At 48.2% G+C, this 27,368-nt stretch overlaps 4 protein-coding genes across 9 annotated transcripts; all 4 read left to right on the top strand.

The window, feature by feature from the left end:
• Nucleotides 1-2,219: 2,219 nt before the first annotated feature.
• Nucleotides 2,220-8,468, top strand: LOC125539764 (uncharacterized). 5 transcript variants are annotated; one of them, XR_007297012.2, is made up of 4 exons: nucleotides 2,385-2,467; nucleotides 4,938-7,221; nucleotides 7,642-7,758; nucleotides 7,831-8,468. XR_007297012.2 is itself a non-coding variant. In XM_048703274.2 (3 exons), exons 1-3 carry the CDS (start codon nucleotides 2,458-2,460, stop codon nucleotides 7,667-7,669), a joined length of 2,322 nt encoding a protein of 773 aa, XP_048559231.2. In that variant the 5' UTR covers nucleotides 2,385-2,457; the 3' UTR covers nucleotides 7,670-8,468. The 5 variants fall into 5 exon arrangements, 4 of the variants coding, with proteins under 4 accessions (XP_048559233.2, XP_048559232.2, XP_048559231.2 ...); XM_048703274.2 differs by having other exon boundaries at nucleotides 7,642-8,468; XM_048703276.2 differs by lacking the exons at nucleotides 7,642-7,758; nucleotides 7,831-8,468 and having other exon boundaries at nucleotides 2,220-2,388; nucleotides 4,933-7,509.
• Nucleotides 8,469-11,094: 2,626 nt separating this feature from the next.
• LOC125534115 (altered inheritance rate of mitochondria protein 25-like) lies at nucleotides 11,095-15,467 on the top strand. Of its 2 annotated transcripts, XM_048697411.2 has the most exons (11): nucleotides 11,098-11,835; nucleotides 12,244-12,330; nucleotides 12,452-12,499; nucleotides 12,615-12,659; nucleotides 13,812-13,877; nucleotides 13,965-14,021; nucleotides 14,095-14,156; nucleotides 14,272-14,392; nucleotides 14,748-14,840; nucleotides 14,927-15,039; nucleotides 15,200-15,467. In XM_048697411.2, exons 1-11 carry the CDS (start codon nucleotides 11,473-11,475, stop codon nucleotides 15,222-15,224), a joined length of 1,080 nt encoding a protein of 359 aa, XP_048553368.2. In that variant the 5' UTR covers nucleotides 11,098-11,472; the 3' UTR covers nucleotides 15,225-15,467. The 2 variants fall into 2 exon arrangements, with proteins under 2 accessions (XP_087396270.1, XP_048553368.2); XM_087540144.1 differs by lacking the exon at nucleotides 15,200-15,467 and having other exon boundaries at nucleotides 11,095-11,835; nucleotides 14,927-15,100.
• Nucleotides 15,468-16,256: 789 nt separating this feature from the next.
• Nucleotides 16,257-17,470, top strand: LOC147986767 (uncharacterized). The gene is made up of 3 exons (XM_087542144.1): nucleotides 16,257-16,337; nucleotides 16,414-16,728; nucleotides 16,814-17,470. The coding sequence occupies exons 1-3, from the start codon at nucleotides 16,257-16,259 to the stop codon at nucleotides 17,468-17,470; spliced, it is 1,053 nt and encodes a 350-aa protein (XP_087398270.1).
• Nucleotides 17,471-17,923: 453 nt separating this feature from the next.
• LOC125537906 (F-box/LRR-repeat protein At4g14103-like) lies at nucleotides 17,924-19,501 on the top strand. Its single transcript, XM_087540143.1, has 2 exons — nucleotides 17,924-19,150; nucleotides 19,184-19,501. The coding sequence occupies exons 1-2, from the start codon at nucleotides 17,924-17,926 to the stop codon at nucleotides 19,499-19,501; spliced, it is 1,545 nt and encodes a 514-aa protein (XP_087396269.1).
• The last annotated feature ends 7,867 nt before the right edge of the window (nucleotides 19,502-27,368 follow it).

The following is a 27,368-nucleotide window of genomic DNA, read 5'->3' as shown; positions in this document are numbered from 1 at the left end:
ACAATGAAAATTGTACTACGTGTGTTGGGGACACAAACTATTACTTGTATCTTATTGCAGTGTTGATTGAGAAGAGAATACAATTGTCCTACACCTCTTGTTGGTTGATAAATCTTAGGTCATCCATTTGAGGGAAATTTATTGTTGTCCTAGAAAACTCTATGCTTGGAGGCCTAACAGAGTCTACAAAAATAGAAGTGTGTAGTAGACATTAGTAAGCAATAAAAAAAGCAATGAAATGCAATGGAACTGAACAATAGAATAATGATAAAGCCTTCACACGAAATAACGAGTACAACGCTTAACAGAAATAAGGAACAAAATGACAAGTACTTAAAATGTCTTCACAACAGTCACATAAGAAGGATAGAGGGAGAAATTCTTTGAAACACGACAAAGTGCTGAAAGTAAAGCTATCGAAGAATAGAACCCATAAGCTTGGTGAAGACATGATGATTTGTTTACCCAAATTCAAATTGTTGGCGACAGTTCTACATCTTGGTTGGAGAGGTTGATCCACCACTCTAAGGACACACAAGTCCTTGCCTTTGTGAAGAGATATAGAGAAAGATTGAAGTGAATCGGGTGTCTTCATTGCAGATTGATTTAGGTATTTATATTCCTGAATAGGCGCTTACAATATCGATTACAAATAGTGGCATCATTTACAAGAGACGCAACAACGGTTCGCTATACACAACATCGGGAGAACGCAAGATCCTAGTTACGAGATATACTAAAGAATCTGTTGACTGCCCAATTACCCTAAATCTAACGCTAATTGACTCCTAACACTCCCCCTTGGACAATGTTGTTTCTAAGCTTCATTGTCTTGAGAATCTTTATATATCTTGAGTGCTGGAAAGTCTTGCATTTTCTTAATACTCCCTACGTCCCATGATAGTGTAAAAAACACTCTTATATTATGGGACGGAGGGAGTAATTCTTAATCTTGAAAACTTTAAAAATCTTTGATCTTGTACTGCATATGTATTCCAAAAAATAAATATTGGGAGAACAACAAGAATTTGATATATTGTTAGTATAATTAATTGTCTCATTCAGGCCTACATGAGAAATCCGTTGGAAAACTCATAAAGAAAAGAGTACAATTTTAATTATCAAATGATAATTAATAAGTTTAGTTCTAGGAGTTTTATTCCCCTAAACTTTGCCAATCTCGTAGTCGTCTTATGCCAATGCCATGATTGCATTTTTAAAATACAGCTATTGGTAAAGACTCAGTGAACAAATCTGTAAGATTGCCACAAGATTTTGTTGGCAGAATATCAAGTTCTCTATTTTTCTGTATTTGATGAGGAAAGAAGAGTTTTGGAGCAATATATTTTGTGATATTACTTTAAAGATACCCCATATGCATTTGAGAAACACATACACCATTATCCTCATAGATAATAGGTTGATGAATCTAATGAACCAATACTGTGTGATGTTTGAATATGGTTAATCACTCTATGAAGTCATACACACTCTTGTGAGGCTTCATATAATGCAATTATTCCAGAGTGGTTAGTGGAAGTTGCTACTAAAGTCTGTTTTGTTGACTTCCATGAAATAGTAGTTCCACCGTATAAAAATACAAACACAATTTGTAATCTGGCATATGGGGATCAAAAAGACATCAAGCGTTAGTATAACCAACTAGGGCCATGTCTTGATTATTCTGACATAATAAACCAAGGTCTTTAGTATCGGACAAATATATGAAGATATTCTTCACTCTCGCCTAATAGCGTTTTGTTGGAGTTAATGTCCAAGTTGCATCCCTTTTGCACTATACTTAGTCTAGCTTGTTGAAACTGCCGATTTGAGGGTTTCTAACGAGCAAGGCTCTGGGCTGCTTTAAGGTTCATGCCGATGCAAGCCAACCCACCCTGTATACAATCAAACATGTTTTTTGGCTTAACTCGTCTAATTTAAGATGTATACGGGCTACCAAACATGCCCGTAGTGAGGAGCCGGCTGGGTGTGATGTTAGAGTATCTATAGTCGGGCATCCTAAATCCTTCTCAAATGCCCGGACGGGCTGCCTGGTCACAAAATTTCGACTCAGCCGGACGCTTTAAACGGATCTCAAACGTTCGGACTGACTGGTATCCCTTATATCCCTAAACGTGAATGTTTGAGGGGGCAGATTTGCACATCGCGGATGCAGATGCTCTTAGCCATGCTCTAAAATGGAGTGTCGCTCTCCTCCGTCCCCACTCTCCCTGTCTCCAGTCCACGCGGGGGGTAACCCGCCCAAAAAAGTATCACGCGGCGTGGACGACTACTGCTGTCAGTGCGTCATGTCAGCGCTACTCAGGCCACAGACGAGGACGAGATAGGCAGCTGAAGGATCGCCCGCCGTCCAAAAGGCCAGCACAGGTAACCGCCAAATCCAAGACTACGGCCTGTGGCGTCCGTTCTTCTTCAGTAAATCGCAGTTTTGATTTGATGGGCTCCGGTTAGGGTTCTTGATCTCTGTTCCCCACCATCGCGTTCCTGATTCTTCCAAGCTCGTGACTGGCTGTGTTATGCCTAGGAGGATCTTTTCTTCTTCTCCTTCTTTTTAGCCCTTAATTTTACCAGCCGGTCGAGAATTTCTAGTTCTAATCTGCTGCGCAACCAGTGATTTGGTTTAGGTTTTTGGATGAGAAGTGATTGGGGATCCGTGGAGAAGCGAGAGGATAAGCAAAATATTGGTTGGTCAGGATGAGACGAGCAGAGATTTAATTGTTTTTTTTGGAAGAGTTTTTTTTTACAGAAATTAAGGTCATTGTGATGATGATTTAATTGGCCGTCGAAAATTTCTTGTTTCACCTGCTGCGCTGCCAATGATTCGGTTTAGTTTGATATATGTGATTGGGGGTTCCTGGAGAAGGGAGAAGATAAGCTAAATCTTGGTTTGGTCAGGATGAGATGAGCAGAGTTTATTGATTTCTTTTTCTGAAATAGTAAATTTTAATTAACATTGAGGTAATTCTGGTGATGTTTGATGTAGCTAAGCAGCCAACCGATGTGCATAACCATTAGGGCATCACTTCCATTTTGTTAAGATGTTGACATGTCCTGTCCTGCCATACTAGTTTTACAAGCTGCATCCCCTGTTTTTATTTTACACTAGTACAGCACCACCATTAATTTGCTATCACGCGCAGAATGAAATTGTGTTGCTTCCATAAGAGTTCTCCCGTACCAAAAGTAAAATCGTAGATTCGGTTTGCTTCATGCATAATAGCCCACCGATTGGAAAGTAGTCACATGAAAAATGAACAGAGAGTCCATAATTAGAGTGAGTCAATCAGTGCCATGGGAAGGATACAATAAATAAACTGGAATTCGGTTAGCAGAATTTACTAGACCATGATGCTTAACGAAACATCACAACAGTATTACCGGTATGAGCTTTTCTAAAAAAAAGGAGGATGACCCCCGGCCTCTGCATCTGGTCGATGCATACGGCTACTTTATTAATTATTATCACAAAACCTTACAAAGCCATACAACAGCAAGACTAAAGCCACCGTCTAAGCAACATCTGTCGCTACACCTATCCAAATGATGAAGGGGCGCAGATAGTCTGGGCCTAATACCAAACAGACATCGCAGCCAAACCTAAACATCTAAGACCTGAGGTCCCAACCAGGACGCCTGCCGGGTATGGGGCACCTACCAGTCCGGCGCACTCCTCAACCAGGACGCCTGCCGGGTATGAGGCCGCCGCAGCCACCTGCCACAAATCCATCTTCAGAGCTGTACTGTTGCATGTACTGTGCCAGGTCTTTCTGCCATCGACGCCACCACGACGCCCGACAGCGTCGTCCTCCTACGCGAGTCCATCCTCCCACAGCGACATCAGTGTGTAGGATGAAGCACCGCTCCATCAAAGAATCCGTCCACTGGTCCCTCGATCACGTGTGTACCTCCAAAAATGACGCCCCCAAGGGAGGAACGACACCAGAGCGCCGCCGTCATCCGATCTAGGGTTTTCCCCAGAGATAGCAGAGAGTGGCCTTGAACTTCTCCACGGCGATGCCTTCAAGAAGGGAACGACGCAGATAGCGCCGCCACCGCCGGCCTTAGCAGAAGCCGAAGGCAAGTTTTCACCCAGATTAGTTCGAAGGAATCCAACTCTCGTGCACGGGCCGCCGTCACCACCAGCACCACCAGGCAGACCCTGGAGTACCGGCAATCAGCGAGCCACCGGCACCACCGCATCCAAATCGCCGGCCACGCCGGGCCGCCGCCATCCCCCGCGCCGTCCGGGTCAGAGACGGAGCTGCCGACCGCGCACAGGGACCGCCGCCGCCTGCACACGCCGGAGCGCCGCCGAGATCCCAGCGCCCGCCACCGCTTGCCGAAGCCAACCGCCGCCCGAGCACTGGCGCCACCGTGGAGCCATCAGATCAGGGAGGGAGACGTCGCGCGCCGACCACCCTCGCGGACCCCGCCGCACGCCCGAGCGCCGGCGCCACCGCGGCGCCATCAGATCGGGAGGAGGAAGAGCCCGCGCCTCGCCGCCCCGCGCAGACCACGCCGCCGCCATTGCCGCAGCGCCACCAAAGGGGAGCCCCGCAGATCCGCCGGCGACACGACCTGCCGCCGAGCCGAGCGCCGCCGCGAGGGCCGGCCGTCCCGCGCCGCCCAGGAGCCTCGCGAGGAGGGAGGGAGCCCCGCCGCCGCCGGCGCACGCGCGGGCTTTGCCCGGCGGCGTCCCCTGGCGGCGGCGAGGGAGAAGGAAGGCGAAGGAAGGGAGCGGCGGCGGCGATCTAGGGTTCCACCCGGGCCGCTCGCGGGAGCGGCACGGGGGACGGGGGATGTGGTGACTGCCTTCTTGTCCTGTTGAAGCTACAGATTTGTTTTCTTTGTTTCCATTACCGGTATGAGCTTAATTGCCTATGAGATATTATCATCTAATTTTGGTTTCAGTGCAGGAGAAATGGAAGGATGGCTGAACCAGATGGGGATGATCCGGATAGCGGTCCTTTCAAGCTTTGCTGCACATCTTGTTCTCATCCTCCTTGCTGGGATTCGTCGGCGTACAGCCTCCGGTGGGCGGATGCTCCTTCTGTGGCTGGCGTACCAGCTGGCCAACTGGGCCGCGGCGTATGCCCTTGGTAACCTGTCCTTCGGCAGCAGGTTGCAGGAGCAGCCGCAGCTGGTCGCGTTCTGGGCGCCATTCCTCTTGCAGCATCTCGGCGGCCCGGACAACATTAGCGCCTACTCCCTGGAGGACAATGTGCTGTCAGGGCGGCAAGCACTCAATGCCTTTGTGCAGGTCGGGGGAGCCATTTATGTCGTGTACAAGCACATATACCTTGGCGGTGGCGACAGAGCTTTGCTTCGGGCATCCATCATCATTCTCACCGTCGGTGTTGCCAAGTATGTGGAGAGGGTGTTCGCACTACGGCGAGGCAACTTGGGCAACATCCGGAGCTCAAACAAGAAGAAGAAACTAAGCAGATTCACTGATGTCTCGGGCTCCAGAAAGGGAACTGTGCTGGACAATGAGCAAGCCCTGATGGTTGCCCACAACATGTTCCCGTTCTGCCAGCGTGCAATGACTGATTCTTCTGTCAACATGGATTCACCTGACCTTGATGCAAGCAGAGAAATGTTCTCTTTTGGGTGGGAGAGTATGTGCAAGGTGGTGGAGATGGAGCTTTCTCTCATGTACGACATCCTCTACACCAAGGCAGCCATGGTCCACACCTGGGGCGGCTACTTGATCCGTTTTCTTTCGCCAATCGCCACCGTCACGGCATTTGTTCTGTTTCTGTTCTACAGCAAAGACGGCCAGAGGAGAGAAGATCTGGTCATCACCTACACCTTGCTGGTAGCTACCTTCATCCTGGACGTGAGATGGCTGTTTGGGGCAGTTGGGTCTACCTGGATGCACATGTTCCTGCAGGCTCGGCCACGGTGCTGGCTTCACCACAATGTTTTGTGCTCTGGGTCTGGGATATGGCGTCGCCTCCGCCGTGTCATCGTGTCTCTGCGCCGTGGCCGGCTAGCCCTTCTCATGGCGCCGAGCAGCTACAGAATGTGGTCGGGCACCATTGGGCAGTACAGCCTGCTGCACGAGTGCACCCGTACCTGTGACACGGCAACTCTGTGCGGGAGAGCAGCCAAGAAAATTGGATTGGAAGAGGGTTGGAACGAACACCGGCACTCTGAGTCTGAAGGTCTTAAGCTTTCAGAAGATGTCAAGAAGTTGGTGTTCGAACGTGTACGGACGATACTCAAATCAACATATGAGGTCGACAAGGATGAGGAGGCTGCATATTCCATGAATGACGTTACGACATTCTGGGGTCAGGTGGCAGTCAAGATGCGTCGGAGGAAACTGCGGAGATTCGGGCTGGCATTTGGCCGTGAGTTCCAGGAGGACATCCTTGTGTGGCACATCGCCACGCAAGTTTTCCTCACGAGTGATGATGGCAAGTTGTATGCAGAGACAAAGCATGCCAAGGCGATCAAGGCGCTGTCAGAGTACCTCATGTTCCTCGTTGCCGTGCGCCGTCACATGCTACCGGGCCTTGTTCTCCGCAGCCTGTACGAAGTAACCAAGGAGTCCTTGCAGGATGTATGGCGTGATGAGGTTGGGACCAGTTCCATTCAAGGTTCCGGTTTGACGGTGAGCGGCAGAGAAGAGAAGCTTGCCAGAATCCTCCGTGACAAGAAGGACGCAGACAGTGAGTGGGGTTTTGAGCATGATAAAACTCGTCTGGTCTCTGACGGAGCTAAGATTGCCATGGTGCTGCTCAGCGCCGATGAGTCAGAGATGCCGGAACTGCTGGAACTCGTCTTCAACGTGTGGGTGGACAAGCTGCTGTATGCGGGCACCCGATGCAGCCGGGAATCCCATGCTAGGCAGCTCAGCCGTGGCGGTGAGCTCACGACCATCGTGTGGATTCTGGCAGAACATGCTGGCCCATTTCAGATCGGCCAACGCGGCCCAGATAATAAAAAACAGGAACCTTGTCCGCCACCGCCGCCGCCACTGCCGCCGCCACCCATTTATACGCAGGAGAGACCGCCGTGGTGGAGCATAGTGATTCCGCCACCGCCACCGCCGATGGTCGAACAACCCAAAAAGGAGGAACCTCGTCCACCGCCGACGCCGCGTCCGGTCCCATTTTCGCTGCCGATGGACATTGAAACCCCCCCAAAAGTGGAGCCTTGTCCGCCACGGCCGCATCGTGAGAGGAGTAGAAGGTATGCTACGCTATATCCGGTGGACTGATTGCTCTCTATCATTTGGCGACCATTGATTTGGTATCCACTGGGCATGGGCATGATAAAGTTCTCTCATCATCGTTAACTACAGAAAGGGATATATTCCAAATTTGCAATCAGCTAGTAAATAGAGTCTTAAAGTTCTAAAGACACAGTTTGCTATGATCTGTCAGTCATACATACAAGCCTCCTCCCGATTTCCTTTATGCTTATATAAAGTCCACCTTGAGCTAAAGAAAAAAGGCCATGGATGTGTATTCTATTCAAGTTCTAATAATACCACAAAATAGATTTTGTACTCCCCCCAATCCATGTTAATTGTCGCAGCTTGTACAACTTTGAAGTTGTACTAAAGTATCGGAGAGTTGTACTAAAGCTGTGACAAGTAATATGGATCAGAGGGAGCATCAGATTTCAGGAGCCATGATGCTTCCAGAGCAAGGGAAAAAGAGAAAACTCACTCCCGCCGAGCGGCGCACGGCGTCGTGCTCTGTCGAGGACCCCAAGCCAAGACAGGTAACAGCCCATGATAAGATCTCTCTGAAGTTTGTTTTCTTTGGTGATAAAACAAAACCTTATGCTGGCCAGGAGGAAAACTGAACGACGGGTGTTTAGAGCCATCAGAACAACGTGCATTTTAGTACATCACACAGAAAACATCTTGCATTCCTTTCTAGTGCTGTTTTAAGAAGCTGTGCATCTCCCGGGCATGACATTTACTAGGTACCACAACTTCGTCATCAACATTGCATACAATTCCTTTGCTTACCAGAAGTTGAATCATTTTTCCCATATAGCTTGGTATTATTATAAATGTTAGAGAAACTGCTGAGTTATACTCCCTCCGTTCGGAATTACTTGTCGCGGAAATGGACGTATACATCTAGATACATCCATTTCCGCGACAAGTAATTTCGAACGGAGGGAGTATTAACTGCGCAAACTCTTTTTGCCATACCTCCTCACAAACTCGTTTTCTCTTTGTTTGATGCACTTGTTTGTAATTGTATGTGTGCATGTTATCATGCAGAGGCCGCGTTTTGTACTCGATGCGGCTGTATTATCTTGATGCGACGATTTGAGTCATTTTTTTTCCTTTTACCGAAAAATGTACTGAACATAGCAGTATAGCATTGATCTCGAATGGAGAAGCAGTGCATATGTGCAACTTGTCAGCCAGCACCTGTTAATGTTGTTTCCTTTACAATGAAAAAAATGCAGTGTCATCACTGCATGTGCATGCCGCTAAATGCGCGTCGCCGTAGCAATACGGTGGATCTGCGATGAGGATAGTAGCGAAAGACAACTACTTCTGGCGCAAAAAAGTACTGCCTCCGTTCCTAAAGTGAGGCATATGTTGTTTCGTTAAGAAATGCATTTTTTGCATGGGTTAAAACATGCATTTGACCAATAATTACTTCATAGATCCAAGATTATATGACATGAAATTTGTGTCACTAGATTCATATTTAAAAATACTTTGTTATGATAGTGATACTATCATCACATAAGTTAAATATTGAGAAAGTAATTGTTGGTCAAAATCTTGTCTTACCGAAACAAAATATGTCTTATTCCTCGGAACATAGGAGGGAGTAAACAATAACGAAAAGACTGTTAAAAACTCTTCTTGCCCTTTGAAAAAAAACTCTTTTTTTACGAGAAAATTTCTGATCTATTCATCTTCAATCATGCCAGTACAACGAATACAAAAAATAATAGAAATTACATCTAGATCCGTAGACCACCTAGCGACGACTATCAGCATTGAAGCGAGCCGAAGGCGCGCCACCGTCATCGCCCCTCCATCGCCGGAGTCGGACACAACTTGTTGTAGTAGACAGTCGGGAAGTCGTCGTGCTAAGGCCCCGTAGGACCAGCACACCAGAACAGCAACCGCCACAGATGAAGAATAACGTAGATCAGAAAGATCCAATCTGAAGACGCATGAACGTAGACAAACAACGACGAGATCCGAACAAATCCATCAAAGATAGATTTGCCGGAGACAAACCTCCACACGCCCACCAACGGTGCTAGACGCAGCGCCGGAACGAGGGCTAGGCGAGGAGACCTTTATTCAATCGCCAGGAAGCCACGGCCGTCTCGTCTACCTGAGCAAGACACAAACCCTAGCAATACTGAAAGAAACAACTAAAAACAGAGCCCTTTCGCCAGCCCTTGCTGAGATCCACCACGTCCTCATGGCCCTAGGGCCACCGGAGAGAAGGTGGACCTGCAGCGGCATCGACGAGAGACAGAAACCCTAACTTATCTTCTTGCATTTCATTCACCCGAGCTTGGATTATATGCTTATGCAGTCATCGATCAAGTTCGTATTTCAGCGCCAGGGAGCATGCTGGGGCCCGGTGGTGGACTATGAGGGCAATATCAAGAGCATCATCGTCGATGGGACCAGTGCCTACGGAATGGCGCGTGGGTACAACTTCTTGATGACCGTGCCTGGGACGAGATCGTCGGACTACGAGTGCAAATGGATCCGGCAGGGCGAGCGGGATAGATTTGGTGCAATTTCAAAAAGGGTGGGGTTGTCGGGTTCGACATAGCGGAAGCGTGCAGGCGTTTGGGCTGAATATGAAGGGTGCTAATCAATCTGGGTGTTTGAGGCCCGTCTGGGTCGCCTTGTTGTGACCGGTTAGGGCATGTACAATGGGGGCAGCATTAAGGTGATGCCCCGTGCATCCAGCTAGACCAAAAGGAGTGAGGCTATGGTATGGAGTTTTCATCCCCCATTGCTAAAATCTGAAGCTACCCCATGTACCTCTGACGTGCTGCCTCTCCCATGACGAGTAACCAAGCAATTTCTGTCTCTCCCTTTTTGCCTTTCCTCACTTTTGCATGGAGGACCACTGCTCTTTCTCCCTTGAGAACCCGCCTCTTGCAGAAGCAGCACTGACACCTGCGAGGCTGCTGGTTTTGCTCCACGGTGGAGTCCGAACCTAGCTGGCCTGCGGGGCATCTGGTTTGGGGCTACGCGTTGGCCTTGCTCTTAGTGACTGGGTCGTCCGCCTGCATGTTTGAGATGGGGTTGAGGCGCCCGGCTGTAGATGCTATTAGATCACTTGAAATCACTAATTAAAAAGTGGGGTTGCTAAATCCCAGTCAACTGAAACTTAATGAAGTCTCTGTCCAAAAATTTCTTTAATTTTTTTATTTCTTTCTTTTATATGTTGTGTTACTTGACCGAGACTTGCTTTAGTCTCAGTCGATTGAGATCCAGCCAGACTCTTAAGGAGTATTCCTTGCAAAAGTCACGCCCACATTCTCAGGTTGCGATAAGTTGCGCACTGTATGTGAGTCACTTTCACAACCTGAGAGTTTTCCTTTGTTCGTAGATCCATTTATTTAAAATGTTTTGTCTGTTAAACCATGTGTCCAAATCTTGAATTGTTTTCACCGTTGGTTTCCTCGCGTCGAGATCTTCAAAATTAGATACCATATTGATAGATTCTGACGAACTTTTTTGTACAGCAAAAAACGAATCAAGAGCACGTCTTTTTTTCCTTTCTGAAAGAGACACGACTATGCCTCTCATAGAAGCAAATTCATGCCCCCACGGGAAGTAAACCCATACCTCTCGTGAAAGAAAAAAAAATGTTTTTTTCCGTTTCCGAGAGGCACGGCTGTGCCTCTCGCGGAAGTAAATTCATGCCTCTAACGGAAGAAAAAACATGCCTCTCATGAAAGAAAAAAAAGAATCACATTTTTTCGTTTTCGAGAGGTACGGCCATGCCTCTCGCGGAAGCAAAAACATGCTTCTTGCGAAAGAATAAAAAGAAAACATGTTTTTCCCGTTTTAGAGAGGTACGGTGGAAGTACTTTAGTTTTTTGTGAGAGATAGATCACTACTTTTTTTTTGAGAAAAGATAGATCACTACTTTAGTGATCTATGAACGCTCACGGAGGGAGTATTTATTGTCTCGTACCGAACTGGGCTGAAAGCCCATCCAAGCAGGCCGGCCTATCATCCATCCGTACGGCCCGGAGCTGGTTTCGCGATTTTGCGCGCGGGTCCAGGAAAATCGAAAGAGCGGAGCGGGTTCTCAACATTTTGGGGAGCACCCAAAATGCAGCAACTTTGCTCACGTACGAGGGCCGCCGCACCACCTTTGCTGCCCAAAACGGCAAAAACCCTCCCCAGCGGCGCCGCCCCGCCGGTGAGCTCGACCAAGCACCTCCGCGCTTCTCCCCACCTCCCCTCCCTCTCCGATGAGCTGGAACCACGCGGCGGCGGCCGCGGCCGGGAGGGTCTCGGCGAGGACCACCGCCAGCCGCGGGTTCGCGAGCGCCGGCGGCGGCCGCCGCGGACGTAGGCCCGCGGCGCCCCAGCCGTGGTCGTGGGCGTGGCTGCGGGGGCTGTGGCACGGAGAGCCGAAGAAGCAGCGGGGCGCCGCGAAGAGGCCGGGGAGGCGCGCGGCCGAGGGCGACGGCAAGGTCTCTCCCGGCGACGCCGCTCCCTCGTTCGTCGACCCCAATGTGGCAGCGCTGGAGAGCGGCGGGGGAACGGCCGGCGAGGAGGACGCGCCGTCGGGGATCTGCCTGCATCAAGACTTCGACACCGCGCGCGTACAGGCAAGCGGATTCTCAGTTTCCCACCGCAACTTCCTATGCCCGGTTTGGTCTGACGCTGTCTAATTGTTAAAACTAGTCTATCAAAGAGAGTACTTGATGAGCTCGAGGAATCGTGAGCTTTTCTTGGAAATGGTGGTAAAGGCCGTGTTGCACAACGATTTTGGTGGGGAAAATGCTGAAGAGAGTGTAAAATGTACAACATTTGGTGGGGAAAATGCTGAAGGCAGAGTGTGAAATGTACACCATTTTGGTGGGGATAATAGTAGGATACTGGCCACTCAGTTAAAAGGTCTACTTGATGGTTGATGCTTCATCCTGCTGTAGTGATGTAGCTGTTTCAATATATCAATGTGTACATACATAGCTGTTGGAATGATCGAGATTGCTTCTCTGTGTGCATATTTATAGGCCAAACTGAAGCCTCTGCTCTCAAGGGCCAGACTAATCATTACCACGAAAGTAGAATGGGCAAGTATCATGTTTGCATACGCGCAGGTGATGTATCTGTAACCCACTTCACCTGCATAGCCCAAGAGAATTCCCCAAGTCGTGCTCCCTGTATTTTTCTTCTCTCAGTCAACTTACTCAGTTATCACTATTGTCATCTGAACCTCAGGAGACTAGATACATCATAAAGGATCCACGCACTCCTCGGAGAAAAACTGTGAGTGTCTCTCTTTCCTGACTGCACCAGAGGTTCCATTCATGTACTATCCTGTACTATTTTTGCTCCGTTTTCTAGGCCGTAACGGTTGGCTTGTTTATTCTTCCAATGCCAGCCTGTGGGTTTAATTCGAGAGAAAAGCAACGTCATCCTTAGGCAGGTACTTTTGTGCATTCAGTTGGTTCTAACTATATTTGTACTGCATCATACTGATTTTAAAGATTCTGTTCTGAGATCAGAAATTTTGGTGGTCACATGATATCTTTTACATATAATGCACTGTTCCAAATACCAAATAAGTTGTGTCATAATAGTTGGACTTCTCAGTTTTAGTTATGCTGCTGACTGCTGTATTCTGTTGTATGACACAATCTATTTAACTGGAGTAGTCCCTATACTCCCTGCATTGTTTTTCTCCATATAAATCATCATCATGGGACCATGCATCATGTGTACTGGTCATATGTTTCATCAGTTCGACAGATAACTGAACTTTTTTCTTCATTAGAGGACCATTACATTATTTTTTGTTGGCTGGACAGGGGTGTTGGTGGGGAATAAGTATGTTACCGTATTGACTAGTTATTGGGATGCTTTGAAATGACTATATTATTGTACTCTGTTTCTGTTTTGATTCAATGGAGGTTTCCTCAATAGAAAAAATATTAGTTCTCATGCAGAATTTGGTATGTACGATGTGTTCCATCCACGTGGTACTAACTGTGGTATGGCATAAAGGTTAGAGAATCTAACTTACTCCCACCAGTACTAGAAAACCTCATGATCAAGTTTTTTTCGCTGAAGTCCATAAAAAATGGTCACCATGAGTTGAGCAATTCGGCCACAACTGCCCATGTATGTAGTTCTTGCATATGTTCTCACTTCCCTCTTCTCAAGGGAACTTTTGGCATGCTACTAGTACTACTAGCGAGTTAAATCACCGACTAGTTTTTAGCACCTCTCAAATGTGAAGTCACATGTTATATGTATCACAGACTCACAGTGAGCAAGCAACTAGTTGTGCCAAACATGAGAAAGTGGAAGGATTGTGACACTTGCTAGCTAGTGGCGACTAAAATATTTTGGTGATCCAAACACGAAAAAAATAACTGTACACAATCATGAAATTAGTACTATTCCTTCTCAAGGAAAAATATGAAACCTCATAAGCAAAGGTCTTTGTTATCTTCTTCTTTTCCTGAGTGGGGATGTATTTTATTATCTTTCGTATTTATTTATTCATTGTTCTCTTGATGTAAATGACTGCCTTGTAATATAATTGACTACCAGATACTTTTTGCTGATGTTTCAGCTACTTTGGACAAGGCGACCATTCGTTGCAGAATTTACTGATGCCAAGGGTAATGAGATATTCACGGTAAGATCTCAGTAACCCATTGCTTTGTACCATTGTGAATACGCTCAATATACATTAGATTAAGTTCAATTTTTTTGTTGGATTTAGGTTCGCCGGCCTTTTAGGTGGATCAACAGCTCCATTTATGCAGAAGTGGATGGCAAGGTACAGAGATATTTGTTACTTGATTGTTATGGATATACAGCAATGGTTGTGATTATGATTTCTCTTTGGCCAGGAGGTAGGTGTAGTCCACAGTCGTTGGCATCTTTGGCGTAGAAATTATGACTTGTACTTAGGGTAACATGATCTTCTTCCCTTAACTCTGATTTAGTCAATTTTCTTGGTTTTTTTGCAGGCGCTAGTCTTGCTATACCGACTGACATTTTAATTTGCCAACATTTCTGTTCATCAGGAATAGGCAGTTTGCTGTGGTGGAGAATCCTGGATTTTGGAGCTGGTCCTTTACCCTGCTTGATGAGGATGATAATTTAGTAGCCATAATTGACCGCAAGGTTAGGGGAGTTGGTTGGGAGGTAATGTCCTTTTGACTGGACAACCAAATATTAGTATGCAGTTTACAATATTTATGATATTTAGAGGATACCCCATGCTGTGATGTGACCCGTGCATATACGCGCTATGATGTTATTGCTTGACACTGCTTCTGCGCGCGGGGATATGTCACATGCACATCCACTTGAGAATGATACGATTTTGGTTTAGGATGAGTCCACTTTGTGCTTGTGATACAAACTGAGCGCAAGATTTTTGCATCCCATATCTTTTGCTAATTTTTTCTGTTTGTTAAGCTATTATCAATGTAGAAAGAATGGATTGCGAGTACTAGTGAGTAAGGACTGATGAGCATAACTTTGGTTTCATGCTCAGTGCATGCAGCACTTCACGAATGCTTCCCAGTATGAAGTTCGGTTTGGTGATGCTGGAAAAGGCACCGATAAAGTTTTTTGTTTCGCTAAAGATGTAAGTGTTCTTCCTTGATGAGTGTTTAAAAGCTTCTGCCTGATTGTTAAGCTGATTTGAAGATCAAATTTCATTGGTGCTTCCAGATCCAGAACGACCTTCGCGTGTTTCTCCCGCTGGATTTACCCGAGAGGGCTGTGGCTCTTGCTCTTGCAGTGTCTCTGGACCATGACTGCTTCTCCAGGAGACGATTGGGCTGGTATGTGTGTACTCCCCTAGTTTCAGGATTGCTTAGCCAACTTTTTTGTTTCGAGAAATGATTGCTTAAGTCAAAGTTATGTCCTGTGGATTGCTGATATGTAATGCGGATGTTCACATCCTGTTGCTATAGAATTAACTCAAATGCTTGTTCCTTTCAGGGTTCTTCGCCTTTTAGGAGCATGAGGGAATTGCAGAAAACACCCGCTGTCGGGGCAGAGAGGCGATCATCGGATCCCAAGATTCAGGGAACTGCCTTCTGGGTGGAACAATGTTTTTCCAGTTAGTGTTTCCCTGCATCTGTTGCCCTTTCAATCATTCTTTTTGTACATGGCAGACGTAGAATTGTGCCCTGCTGATGCTTCTGGAACTGATCTCAACGGTATTGTGAATGTTCTTGCTAAAAAAAAACATGCGTGATTAGTCGGTTGCCAGCAAATCCAGTTCTGATTTTAGTCGGCTGCCAACAAACATATAACCCGAAAAAACGGTGCGTGATTAGTCGGTCACGTCATGAGGTTTGGTCCACTTAGAGCAAGTCTAGTAGAGCCCTCAAACCCTCAAACCCCTAAAAATAATTGCTTTTTTTTTTACAGTTTTCGTCGAAAAAAAGCCGTAGACTAGAACCTCTAAACCCTCAAACCCGTAAAAAAATTTAGAGGTCTAACCCTCAAACTGTTTCCCAACCTGTAGAAGTGAGGGTTGAGAGGAAAAACTCCCCCCAACCCGCACTCCTCTTTCTTTTCGCGCGGGAGGGAAGTTTCATCCCGCCTCCCCGGCTCCTCCCGCTGCCTCCTCCCGCCGTCTCGCCCGGTGCCGGCCATGGAGGCCTCCGCCGCCGCGCCCGCCCCGCCCGCCGCCGCGCCCGACTTGGGCCCCGCCCCCGCCCCCGCCCCGATCGTGGCCGACGTGGTGGCGGCGACCCACGTCGGGGCCAAGCGGCGGCGGGCGGGCCTCGCCCCGCCTCCTCCCGCCTCCCCGGCTCCTGCCCCGGCCCCCGTCCCCGCCCCGGCGCCCGCCCCCGCCGCCGCGCCCGCCCCCAAGAAGAGCCGGCCGAAGGCGGCCTCACATGGGCCGCGAGGGGCAGCCTCCAAGGTCGCCGGCTCGTCCCCGGCCGTGAACAAGCCGCGAAAGAAGCCCGTGGCGCGGAAGAAGCCCGCGGCCCCGCCCACCGCCGTCGCCGAACCTCCTCCCGCCGCGCACGAGGTGTTCGAGGAAATGGCAACCCCATCCTTGTTCATGGACCTCCTCCAAAACGCAGAGGTGGACCTCGGAGCTCCGCCTCTAGACCCCTTTAGGGTTGGTGACGACTTGGAGGAAGATGAGGAAGATGAGGAAGATGACAGGGATGACGAGGAGGAGGTGGCCGAGATAGTGGAGGAGGCATTCACCACCGCTTCCCGCCCACACGCGCGGTCGACAAACTACACCGAGGCGGAAGATATCCTCTTGGTTCGTGCTTGGGCAGCTGTGGGGAAGCACCGACGCCGATCAAACCGGTAAACGGTATTGGCAAAGGATCGAGGACACCTATTGTAGGATCAAGCCGAAGAATAGTGGGTTCATCTCTCGCACTTACCGGTCGCTTCAAGGCCGGTGGGAGTTGATGAAGCCCGCTTGTGCTCGTTGGAGTGCGGCCATGGACCAAGTGAGGGATGCACCACCTAGTGGAACCGTGGAGAGTGACTATGTGAGTACATATCTCTTCACTATTTTGATTATGTGTGTGTACTATGCTATTGGTGGGTTCTTATGTGATTATGTGTGGTTGATAGGAGACAATTGCCGGCATGAGGTACAAGGAGATGGCCGCTTCCAAGGGCAAGCCATTCCTGTTTAAGCATGCTTGGGAAATTCTTCAAACCTTTGACAAGTGGAAGTTGAGGGATCAAGAGACCGCACCCAAGAAGTCGGCAATGCTTAGGATGGATGATAGTGAAGATGAGGAGGAGAGGAACTTGGGAAAGCCCGAGGAAAACAAGAAGGGCAAGCTAAGGGTGAAGATGGAAGGAGAGGCGTCAAGCCTAAGGGAGAAGATGGAGCACATGATGAAGGAAAGAGAGGAATTGACAACGAAGACATTGGAGACGAAGCTTCTTATCACCGAGAAAAAGAAAGAGGTCAAGCTTGCACAAGTTGAAGCAAAGTGTGAAGAAGCAAAGCGCAAGGCCGACTTGGAGGAGAGGATGATCAAGCTCAAAGAGGCAAAGGTATGGAAGGAACTCATGGTGGAAGAGAAGGAGCACATGATGATGTCCAAGAAGGACATGGATCAAGACCAATTGCAATGGTGGAAGGACTACAAGGAGGACATCGCGGAGAGGAAGAGGATGTTCCGTGGTGCGTCCTCTACTTTTCGAGGTGACACTCCAATGAGTAGTTGTGGCGATGGCGGTGTGGACGACTCCGCCGGCGCCTATGGAGATGCTTGATGGAGCCCGAATGTGGTCTAGGAGATGGCGCCGAGGTGCAACTTTTTGGTGATGGTGCCGATGAGAGGGGGAAGATGATGATTTTGTGATGTAAACTATTAAACCATGCATCAATGATTGTCATTTGGTAGTTTGTTTGAGGTTGATTGTGTTCTTGTAGTCATAAATTGTGAGATGTCAAATGATAGATTTAAAGGTTGGGGTTGAGGCAAAGAATAGAACCCTCGAACTCAACCCTTAAAGCAGTTTAAGGGTTGGGTTTGAGGGTTTAGTCTTAGCCCCTGTTTTTCAACCCTAAAAAGTGACAAAAGCTGGCACTTCTCAACCCTTAAAACTGCTTTAAGGCTTTGAGGGTTCTACTAGACATGCTCTTATATAAACCCTAAAGTCTTTGCAAACGGCGGCCATCTTTCCGAGATCGATGGCTTGATTGCCGGAACGGATCGGATCGGCATGGCTTCGCCGTCGTCGTCGCCGCAAAAGGAAATGATGGGTAGGCCGGCGAGCAGAGATTGCCTGAGCGACCTCCCGGACACCCTGCTGGGCCACGTCCTCTCCTTCCTCCCGAACAAGGAGGCCGGCCGCGCCGCGGGGCTGTCCCGGCGGTGGCGCGGCGTCTTCTGCAACGTCCACGCCGTCTCCTTCGGGGAGCGCTGGGGCGCCAGGGCCAACGACTGGGTCACCTTCTACCACGAGGCGGAGGAGAAGAAGAGCTGCAGCGGGGCGCTCCTCGATGATGTCTGCTCCGCGCTCCTCTGCCGCCACCGGACCGTCGGCCACCACGTGCCGCTGCGCAGCTTCCGCTTCGCCTTCGACCAGTGCCACCACTGGAACTTCGTGCACGTCGACCAATGGCTCGTCTACATGCTGCGGCACGGCCACCAGGAGCTCCACCTCGACCTGCGCTTCTCCATGGCCTCGATCTGCGACGACGAGGCCGTGGACAGCGGCACCGACAACACCGACGACGAGGACGAGTCCTCCAAGCTGAGGAGGCGGTGGGTATACGTCCTCCCGACAAGGATCTTCACCTGCCGGGTAATACGGACGCTATGCGTCGCCTATTGCCGGCTGAAGCTGCCGGCGGCCGCCAGCCTGCCGCTCCTCGAGACCTTGAGCATCACGGCTCCCCACAGCGATGGTGGGAGGAGCATCCAGCGGCTGATCTCCGGCTGCCCCCGCCTCGTCGACCTGACGCTGGAAGCTGTCCACCACCTGAAGCGAGTATCCATGCTCGACCAACGCCTCGGGAGATTCGCCCTCCGCTGCTGTCACAACATGAAGTCTATCGACATCGACGCGTCGGAGCTGAGGTCGCTGGACTACTGCGGCACGGTACCGACTGAGCCGCTCTTGTCCTTGCACGGCTTGCCGGGAGTCCCTTCGTGCACGGTGGACTTTTGCAAAGTGCTCCCCGAGGATGCAGGGTTTACGGGGTTTAGGGTGTTCATGCAAAAAATCAGTGATGCCAAGCACCTCCATCTGCACCATCGTAAACTGGAGGGAAGGTTCTTCTCAGGTTTCCCTTTGTTCTCAATCCTGACGAGGCTCGTGTTGCAAGGCCCACTCGTGAATTGCGCCACCGTCGTCCCGGTGGGTAGAATCCTGGAGCAGACCCCGAACCCGGAGGTCCTGTCGCTGTACATGGAGGAGCATGTCGTGTACACGAAAAAGAAAGATGTTACCATGGGCATGGACCTGTCCATGGGCAAGGAAGATGATGAGGATGATGCAGTGGAGAAGGAGAATGACGCGGATGGTTCGTCGGTAGCTCCCGATGAGGAGGCCATGGTTCTTGACGAGTCGAGCTTCTCGATGCCATGTCTGCGGCACCGAGTGAAGGAGATCAACATGGTGCACTACGTGGGCGACGAGACACAGAGGATGATGGCCAGGCTGCTGTTCGGCAACGCGCTTGTGCTTGAGAGAATGTGCGTCGTCCTCGTGAAGGAGACGTTGGCATTGCAGTCTAAGCTCAAGAACGAGATCGAGAGCTGGCTGGTGGCCGATGCAGAAAAGGTTTTCCTGTGATCTCCGATGAAACAATCTCAGAATCCATGTTGCAGAAGTTCTTTTCGCAACATCATCTGTAAGTGCATCTAGTGCCACCCCTAGTTGGTTTTGGAGTATTGACGACAAACCTAGTTGAGGGACTAATGTGTTTGTGAGAATTGCAGGACAACACAGGTAGAAGTCCCTCATTGATTCAGTTTTCCTACCAGAGATGACCCCTAAAAATGTATGAAGACATTGAAGTCAAAGGTGGTATGTGAAGACATTCACATTGAAGACTATGACAAGAAAAGACATCGCGTGAAGACTATGGAGCGCAAAGACTTAGTTGTTTTGTCGTTCTTTTTCTTCTTTGTTGAGTCATAGGAACCACCGTACTGTTAAGTGGGGTCCAAGTGAACCAGTCAGAATGACCGAAGTGTGCTTAACCAAAATCCTATGTCTTCGAGCGAAGACAATGAGAGCAAATCTTATCCAGAGCTGGATAAGTCAGCTTTGCTTGTAGCCCAAGTAAAGTTGTCGTGTGTGTTTGAAATCTAACCATTGGAACACGTGTCAGTTTCTTAGTGACCCAGGGTCATTTCGGACAAATCAGGTCGGGTTGCCTAGTGGCTATAAATAGACCACCCCCTACAACCATAAACGGTTGGCTGCTCAGAGTTAGTGTACGGCTTTTGTCGTTTGAGAGCAACCCACCTCGAAGCCTTTGAGAGAGAATTCCTTGCGAGGACAAAGCCCTAAACACCCAGAGCCAAAGAGTGTTAGGCATCACTGAAGTCTTCCTGTCTGTGTGATCTGAAGACTTATTACACTTGAGGATTGTGAATCCTCCAGCCGGTTAGGCATCGCGTTCTGAGCATCCAAGAGTCATTGTGGATCGCCGGTGAACGAAGTCTGTGAAGGTTTGGAAGTCTACCTTGAAGACTTACCAAAGTGATTGGGCGAGGACTGGGTGTCCTTAGCTCAAGGGGAATAAGGTGAAGACGCGGTCTTCTGAGTTGAATATCAGCCTCCCTAACCAGACGTACAGTTGTCACAGTAACTGGAACTGGTCCAACAAATCATTGTCTTCAACGAGCCACTAGTTCCATTCTTCCCATCTCTTTAATTGCAGATTGGTCCTTATGAAGTCATTGCCTGTTTGCATTATCTATTTGTCTTCACTGTGTGACTACTTGTTCTGTTTGGCTTCGTATTATCTTCCATCCTGATCTATACTGCCTAGCTGCTATTAGTCTTTGTGCTTTCATCTCATTGAATACTTGACTATGGCTTGCTTAGTGTAGTCTACCTTCCGCTGCATGGTAATAGGTCTGTTTCTATCGCTTGTCTTCGAAACTTCCATGTTTTGAAGACTTCCATAAAAATCGCCTATTCACCCCCCCTCTAGTCGATCACTAGCACTTTCAATTGGTATCAGAGCAAGGTACTCCTTTGTTCTGTGTGATTCGGTTTAACCACCTGGAGTTTTAGCTATGTCGACTGCAGGGATAATCAAAGTCTCCGCTGCGTGCCCAGTCTTCGATGGAACTGAATATCCCTACTGGTAGAATAAGATGCGCATGCATCTTGAAGCCATTGATGTCGACCTCTGGTATGTCGTCAAGATTGGCGTCCCCAAGGCTGGTGAAGGTGTCACCGCTGCTGATGTCAAGAAGTTCATTCAACTGGATTCCACTGCCAAGAACATCATCTGTGGTCATCTGACGAAAGGACATTATGGCCGTGTTAGTGCTCTGGAAACATCCAAGCTAGTCTGGGACAGGCTCTCCAAGGTCAACGAAGGCGTCTCAACCCAAGGAGATCAAAGAATCAGTGTCCTTCGCAACCTCTTCAACCGCTTCAAGAGAAACGACAATGAGAATGTTCAGCTCACGTTTGATCGACTCACTGACATCACAAATGAGCTTCAAGCCCTCGGCGCTACTGAGATCACCAAGAATGAAGTCGTCAAGACACTCCTGAGATCACTTGACAGCTCGTTTGACACCCTAGCCCCGATGATTCAAGAATGCCCTGACTTCAAGACACTCGATCCGTCTAACATACTTGAAAGGCTCAACACACATGAGTTTCAGCTTTCTGAGAAAAGAGATATCTACGGTCCCAACTATGGGCGAACTCATGCTTTGAAGGCAAAAGCTGTTTCCTCATCTGAAGAAGACTCTGATTGCAGTTCTGATGATCCTGAAGACATTGGAAAGGAGCTTGCTATGCTTGTGAAGAAGTTCCAGAAATTCACCAAGAAGAAAGGCTTCAGAAAGTCCTCAAGATCTAGCTCAAGGAATGATGAAGCTTCTGCTCATGACTACAAGAAGAGAACATGTCACAAGTGCAAGAAACCTGGCCACTACATCTCTGAGTGTCCGCAGTGGGACAATGAGAACAACAAGAAGAAGAAGAGCAAGGAATATGATTCTGACGACAAGAAGAAGAAGAAATACTCAAAGTCTTCTTCCAAGTCTTCATCAAAGTCTTCATCACACAAGAAGAGCTCATCTGGCAAGGCTCGTGCGTTTGTTGGCAAGGAAATGGATTCAGAGGAGGAGTCTGCTTCTAAGGAGGCGGAGGTGGAGTCTGAGGAGGAGTCCAATTCTGGCATTGCAAGTCTGGCTACAGCCTACGTTGCCAAGTCCATCTTCAACATTGAAGACAATGACTCCATCACCGACGCCGATGCTAATGACCAGGACGACTCCGCTCCCACCTACTGCTTCATGGCACGCGGTGCCAAGGTAAACTCACGCACTACTCACTATCAAACATCCAGTGAAGATGACTCTGATTGTGGTTCCAGACCCAGCTACAAAACACTTGCTAAAATTGCAACTGAACAACAGAAAGCTATGGAACATATTCAAAAACTGTTAGACAAAAGCGATGACCTGTTAGACGCTGAAATGTCACAATCTTAGTCCTTAATTGAAGACATAAAAAATCTTCACGTTAAGTATGAGGAACTTGAAAGTCGTCATGAAACGCTCTCAACAACTCATGAAAAGCTTTCCTATGATTATCTTCAAAGGAAGCAAGATCTTGAGAAATTGAGAGCGGCTCATGAAGATCTTCAAAAGGAAAACGAGTCACTTCGCGCCAAACAGATCAGTTCCGCTCAAGAAGGATTTGAACCACCATGTCTTAAATGCATTGAGCGTTACAATGCTACTTCTGTTGCTGGATGTTCTATTGCTGCTACTGTTGCAATATCTTCAACTGTTGATGTGGTAACTAACCCCTCTGCTGAGGATGCCACTGCTATTGCTGATGAAAATGCTAGGTTGAAGACATTGCTTGAAACAGAGATGTACAAAAGTCTCAAAGGACATCAGACACTATGTGATGTCCTCAAAAGGCAGATCCTGAACCGAAACCCTAGGAAAGAGGGTGTTGGGTTCGAAAGGAGAATGAATGCTGATGGCTCTTACTGGAAACCTGAGCAGTACCCCAAAACCACATGGGTTGCTGCAAAGGAACCTTCAGTGGATCCATCCACCCTATCTGGCTTCACTTGTGCTAATCCCATTGTTATTGATGAATCCTTTGATGCAAACTATAAACTGTTTAAGAATCAGAATGGTGAAGTGTTTGCCAGGTATATTGGTACTAACTGCAGGAATGAGCCACCTATGAAGAAACTCTGGGTGCCGAAAAGGTGTCTGAAGAATCTTCCTGTGAATGTCATCATGACACCACAAGTGAAGAAGACAAACCTGAAAGTGCTAGTAATCGACTAGAGGGGGGGGGAGGGTGAATAGGTGATTTTTATGAAAGTCTTCAAAACTTGGAAGTTTCAAAGACAAACGATAGAAACAAGTCTATTACCATGCAGCGGAAGGTAGACTACACTAAGAAAGCCATAGTCAAGTATTCAATGAGATGAAAGCACGAAGACTAATAGCAGCTAGGCAGTATAGATCAGGATGGAAGATAGTACGAAGCCAAACAGAACAAGCAGTCACACAGTGAAGACAAATAGATAATGCAAACAGGCAATGACTTCACAAGGACCAATCTGCAAATAAAGAGATGGGAAGAATGGAACCAGTGACTCGTTGAAGACAATGATTTGTTGGGCCAGTTCCAGTTGTTGTGACAACTGTACGTCTGGTTAGGGAGGCTGAGATTCAACTCAGAAGACCGCGTCTTCACCTTATTCCCCTTGAGCTAAGGACACCCAGTCCTCGCCCAATCACTCTGGTAAGTCTTCAAGGTAGACTTCCAAACCTTCACAGACTTCGTTCACCGGCGATCCACAATGACTCTTGGATGCTCAGAACGCGACGCCTAACCGGCTGGAGGATTCACAGTCCTCAAGTGTAATAAGTCTTCAGATCACATAGACAGGAAGACTTCAGTGATGCCTAACACTCTTTGGCTCTAGGTGTTTAGGGCTTTGTCCTCGCAAGGAATTCTCTCTCAAAGGCTTCGAGGTGGGTTGCTCTCAAATGACAAAAGCCGTACACTAACTCTGAGCAGCCAACCATTTATGGTTGTAGGGGGTGGGCTATTTATAGCCACTAGGCAACCGACCTGATTTGTCCGAAATGACCCTGGGTCACTAAGGAACTGACACGTGTTCCAACGGTCAGATTTCAAACACACACGTCAACTTTACTTGGGCTACAAGCAAAGCTGACTTATCCAGCTCTGGATAAGATTTACTCTCATTGTCTTTGCTCGAAGACATAGGATTTTGGTTAACATCACTTCAGTCATTCTGACTGGTTCACTTGGACCCCACTTAACAGTACGGTGGTTCCTATGACTCAACAAAGAAGAAAAAGAACGACGAAACAACTAAGTCTTCGCGCTCCATAGTCTTCACGCGATGTCTTCTCTTGTCATAGTCTTCAATGTGAATGTCTTCACATACCACCTTTGACTTCAATGTCTTCATACATTTGTGGGGGTCATCTCTGGTAGGAAAGCCGAATCAATGAGGGACTTCTACCTGTGTTATCCTGCAATTCTCACAAACACATTAGTCCCTCAACCAGGTTTGTCATCACTACTCCAAAACCAACTAGGGGTGGCACTAGATGCACTTACAATCTCCCCCTTTTTGGTGATTGATGACAAACTGGTTGAAGTTTTCAGCGGGGAATAAAATATGTGAAATTGTAAAGGATAGGGTATTGTCTTCATAAGTGGCAAAGGCTCCCCATGAAGATGTGCATATAAGTAGTTTGCTTTTGGAATGCAAATGCACATGGCAGGTTGTACTTGTGGAGATCCTCTTCAACTTATGATGACAATTCATCATGCATGATTTGATGTAACGAAGATAATGACATGCATAATGAAAAATGGACGTCTGCAAAATGACCTAAGTGCGGAAGTTATCATCGCACATGCGGAATTTATCATCGCATCACAAAATAGCAAATAAGTAGCAGACGACCAATCGAGTTTAAGTGTTACAACTCAAAGAACCAAATGTATCGAAAAGCGAGAGTTGTAAGCACTTGGCAAAAGTAGCAAAAAGTAAAGCAACCACCCATGTGGACCCGCTTGAAGACTATCAACTCATATGCTTCTCCCCCTTTTGTCAGTAAGGACCAAAAAGGTTTGAAGACATAGAGCGCCTACTCGTTCCCATGAGGTGCAGGCGAGGCAGCAGGGTCGTCGTTGAGGTCCGGTGGTGCAGAAGAACTTGGTGCAGTGTCGACACACGCTGAAGTTGGAGGAGGTGAAGTTGCATCATCTTGGTCATCGATGACTCTGGCATTCACTGTCGCAGCTGAGGATGAATAGTCAGAGTCTTCAGGTGAGGGAGTCTGACGCAAGTGAGCATTCCTTGGAGGAGTTGAGTCAAACTTGAATCTTTTGGTGAAGCCATCGTCCTGCAGATCAGCTTTAGCACTAAGCAATGTCAAACTCTTCCAAGACCTCCGACAAGTTTCATGAGTAACAAAGGCATTCTTGGTGGCAAGATTGCGAATGCGATTGACATCCACCAAGAGGCTTTGCATCTGACGCTTAAGCCAGTTGTGATGCTTGTCCTATTTCTGATGAAGCGCGACGAGAAGCTGTCGGTCATTGAGAACACGAGATCGCATCCGAGGTCTTTGGGCAATGGTGCTTCCAGTGGCGTCAGTTTGAGCGCGAGGGGCATGTGTATTGCCAGCCAAGGGATAAACACGTGAGACTGCCTGAACTCCTTCAATGGGCTGGGTGAAGCTTTGGTGATCAGCATTGTGAAGATAAATGGGATCCTTAGCAGGCTTTGGGTAAATAGCTTCAACAGACAGATCAACCTCTGGCAAGAATACAAGATGATTGCGCGCATACGGCTGATAGTTGATGGCAGAGTGAAGCTTGATAAGGCGCATTACCCATGGAGCATAGAACTTCAGACCAAAAATGTCGGAGCCAGATGCGGCCAACTGCCTGATGAAGAAGTCTTGAGCATTGAAGCTGATGCCATTGAAGATATAGAAAACCAAAGTCTTCATTGCTCCTTCAAGCTTCGCTGCAGATGAATATCCTTTGACAGGCCATAGAGTTTTTCTGATGATATGATAAATGGTGCGAGGCAAATACTCTAGGTCTTCAACAAAAAATTCAGATGGGTAGTCAGCATCGTGAGGCAAAGGCTTCATCATGCTCAACATTTGGCTCATGTTGGGTTCTGGCTTCTGAAAAATGCTCTCCAAAGCATTCTGGTGTTGTTAACAACCTGGTTCATAGTATTCACCAGGAGTGGGCAGGCGTGTGAGCTCAATGATATCAAGAGCTTTGGCTTCATGATGGACATTGCCTGTCATCCACTCTAGGACCCAAGTCTTTGGATCTCTGTTTTAGCCGCGAATGTGAAGAGTTGCATAGAACTGTAACAGAAGCTCTTCATTCCAGTGTTCCTTGTCTGTGACAAACTGCAGGAGTCCAGCGTCTCTGAAGTAATCCAACGCTTCTTCTAGATAGGGCAGGCCAGCTATAGCTTCAGTGTCAAGACGCATATGGGGAAATATGCGCCCTTGATTGTATAAGACGCAGGAATAGTAGCTGCGCTGCTGATAGCTCCAGAACCAATCTGAGGAAATACGAGGTTTGGTGTAAGGGTTCTTGGCGCTGTTGAAGAAGGTGTTATGTGCCACGAAGCCATTCACATTGAAGACCCCAGGTGAAGTTGCAGTGCCTGGGAATCTTGGAAGTCTTGGCTTGGGCTTCTGGACTTGAGGTCTGTGCTCGACATGATAGTCAAATTATGGACCCACAGCAGGTGTAGGAACCAGAATGGGCCATCAGACCATAACAGGCTGACCACGATCAAATGCCAGCTCAATTGTATGAGGTCTTGGAGGGGGTACAGGAGCATTGGCATTGGCGTTGACATGGGCTTCAACGACCACATTGGCTTCAGGTGCGTCAGTATTGGCTTCGGGCGTTGCAGTGGCTTCAGGTGCATGCACTTCTGGCACCACATGAGCTTCAGGCGCCACATTAGCTTCAGCCATGACAACGTCATTGGCTTCAGTGTTGATGTTGGTGGCCGCCTCAGGATTGTTAACCTCCACATCAGGAGCTGGAGGGTCGGACACGTTCTCCTCGAGAACAACGTCTTGGTGGGACGGGGGTGTAGCAACTCTTTCTACTTCAACTCTTGGTTCTTCTTCTTCATTGGCTGATGCAGCCGGAATGTCTTCAGCCATTTTGGCTTCAGACTCAGAGACGTGCACAGTTGGAGGGACTTGGGGCCTTGAGCCTTTGCGAAGCTTGCAGAATGCTGGCGACGCTTGTGGAGATGGAGTCGGCTGGGCCTCAAAGTCATCATCATCTTGTGGTTGGGGAGCACTTGGGGTGTCTTGGTGTTGTGGGTGATCAGCCCACGATGCATCCTGAGCAGTTGGCGTCAAAGGACGACCAATGCTGATGAGTTCGCTGT

The sequence above is a fragment of the Triticum urartu genome, chromosome 2A, assembly GCF_056163025.1.
Source record: "Triticum urartu cultivar PI428250 chromosome 2A, HENAU_Tu73, whole genome shotgun sequence".
NCBI classification, from domain to species: Eukaryota; Viridiplantae; Streptophyta; class Magnoliopsida; order Poales; family Poaceae; genus Triticum; species Triticum urartu.
Note: the sequence above shows the minus strand (reverse complement) of the source record. Positions and strands in the feature narration are given on the sequence as shown.

Coding starts and splice junctions, on each gene's coding strand:
- LOC125539764 (XM_048703274.2), top strand. Junction 7,222..7,641: donor CATCGTGAGAGGAGTAGAAG/GTATGCTACGCT, acceptor AATATGGATCAG/AGGGAGCATCAGATTTCAGG.
- LOC125534115 (XM_087540144.1), top strand. CDS start 11,473: ATGAGCTGGAACCACGCGGCGGCGGCCGCGGCCGGGAGGGTCTCGGCG. Junction 13,878..13,964: donor AGGGTAATGAGATATTCACG/GTAAGATCTCAG, acceptor TGTTGGATTTAG/GTTCGCCGGCCTTTTAGGTG. Junction 14,393..14,747: donor TTAGGGGAGTTGGTTGGGAG/GTAATGTCCTTT, acceptor TTTCATGCTCAG/TGCATGCAGCACTTCACGAA.
- LOC147986767 (XM_087542144.1), top strand. CDS start 16,257: ATGGCAACCCCATCCTTGTTCATGGACCTCCTCCAAAACGCAGAGGTG. Junction 16,338..16,413: donor CGCCTCTAGACCCCTTTAGG/GTTGGTGACGAC, acceptor TGGCCGAGATAG/TGGAGGAGGCATTCACCACC. Junction 16,729..16,813: donor GAACCGTGGAGAGTGACTAT/GTGAGTACATAT, acceptor TGTGGTTGATAG/GAGACAATTGCCGGCATGAG.
- LOC125537906 (XM_087540143.1), top strand. CDS start 17,924: ATGGCTTCGCCGTCGTCGTCGCCGCAAAAGGAAATGATGGGTAGGCCG. Junction 19,151..19,183: donor TGTACACGAAAAAGAAAGAT/GTTACCATGGGC, acceptor TCCATGGGCAAG/GAAGATGATGAGGATGATGC.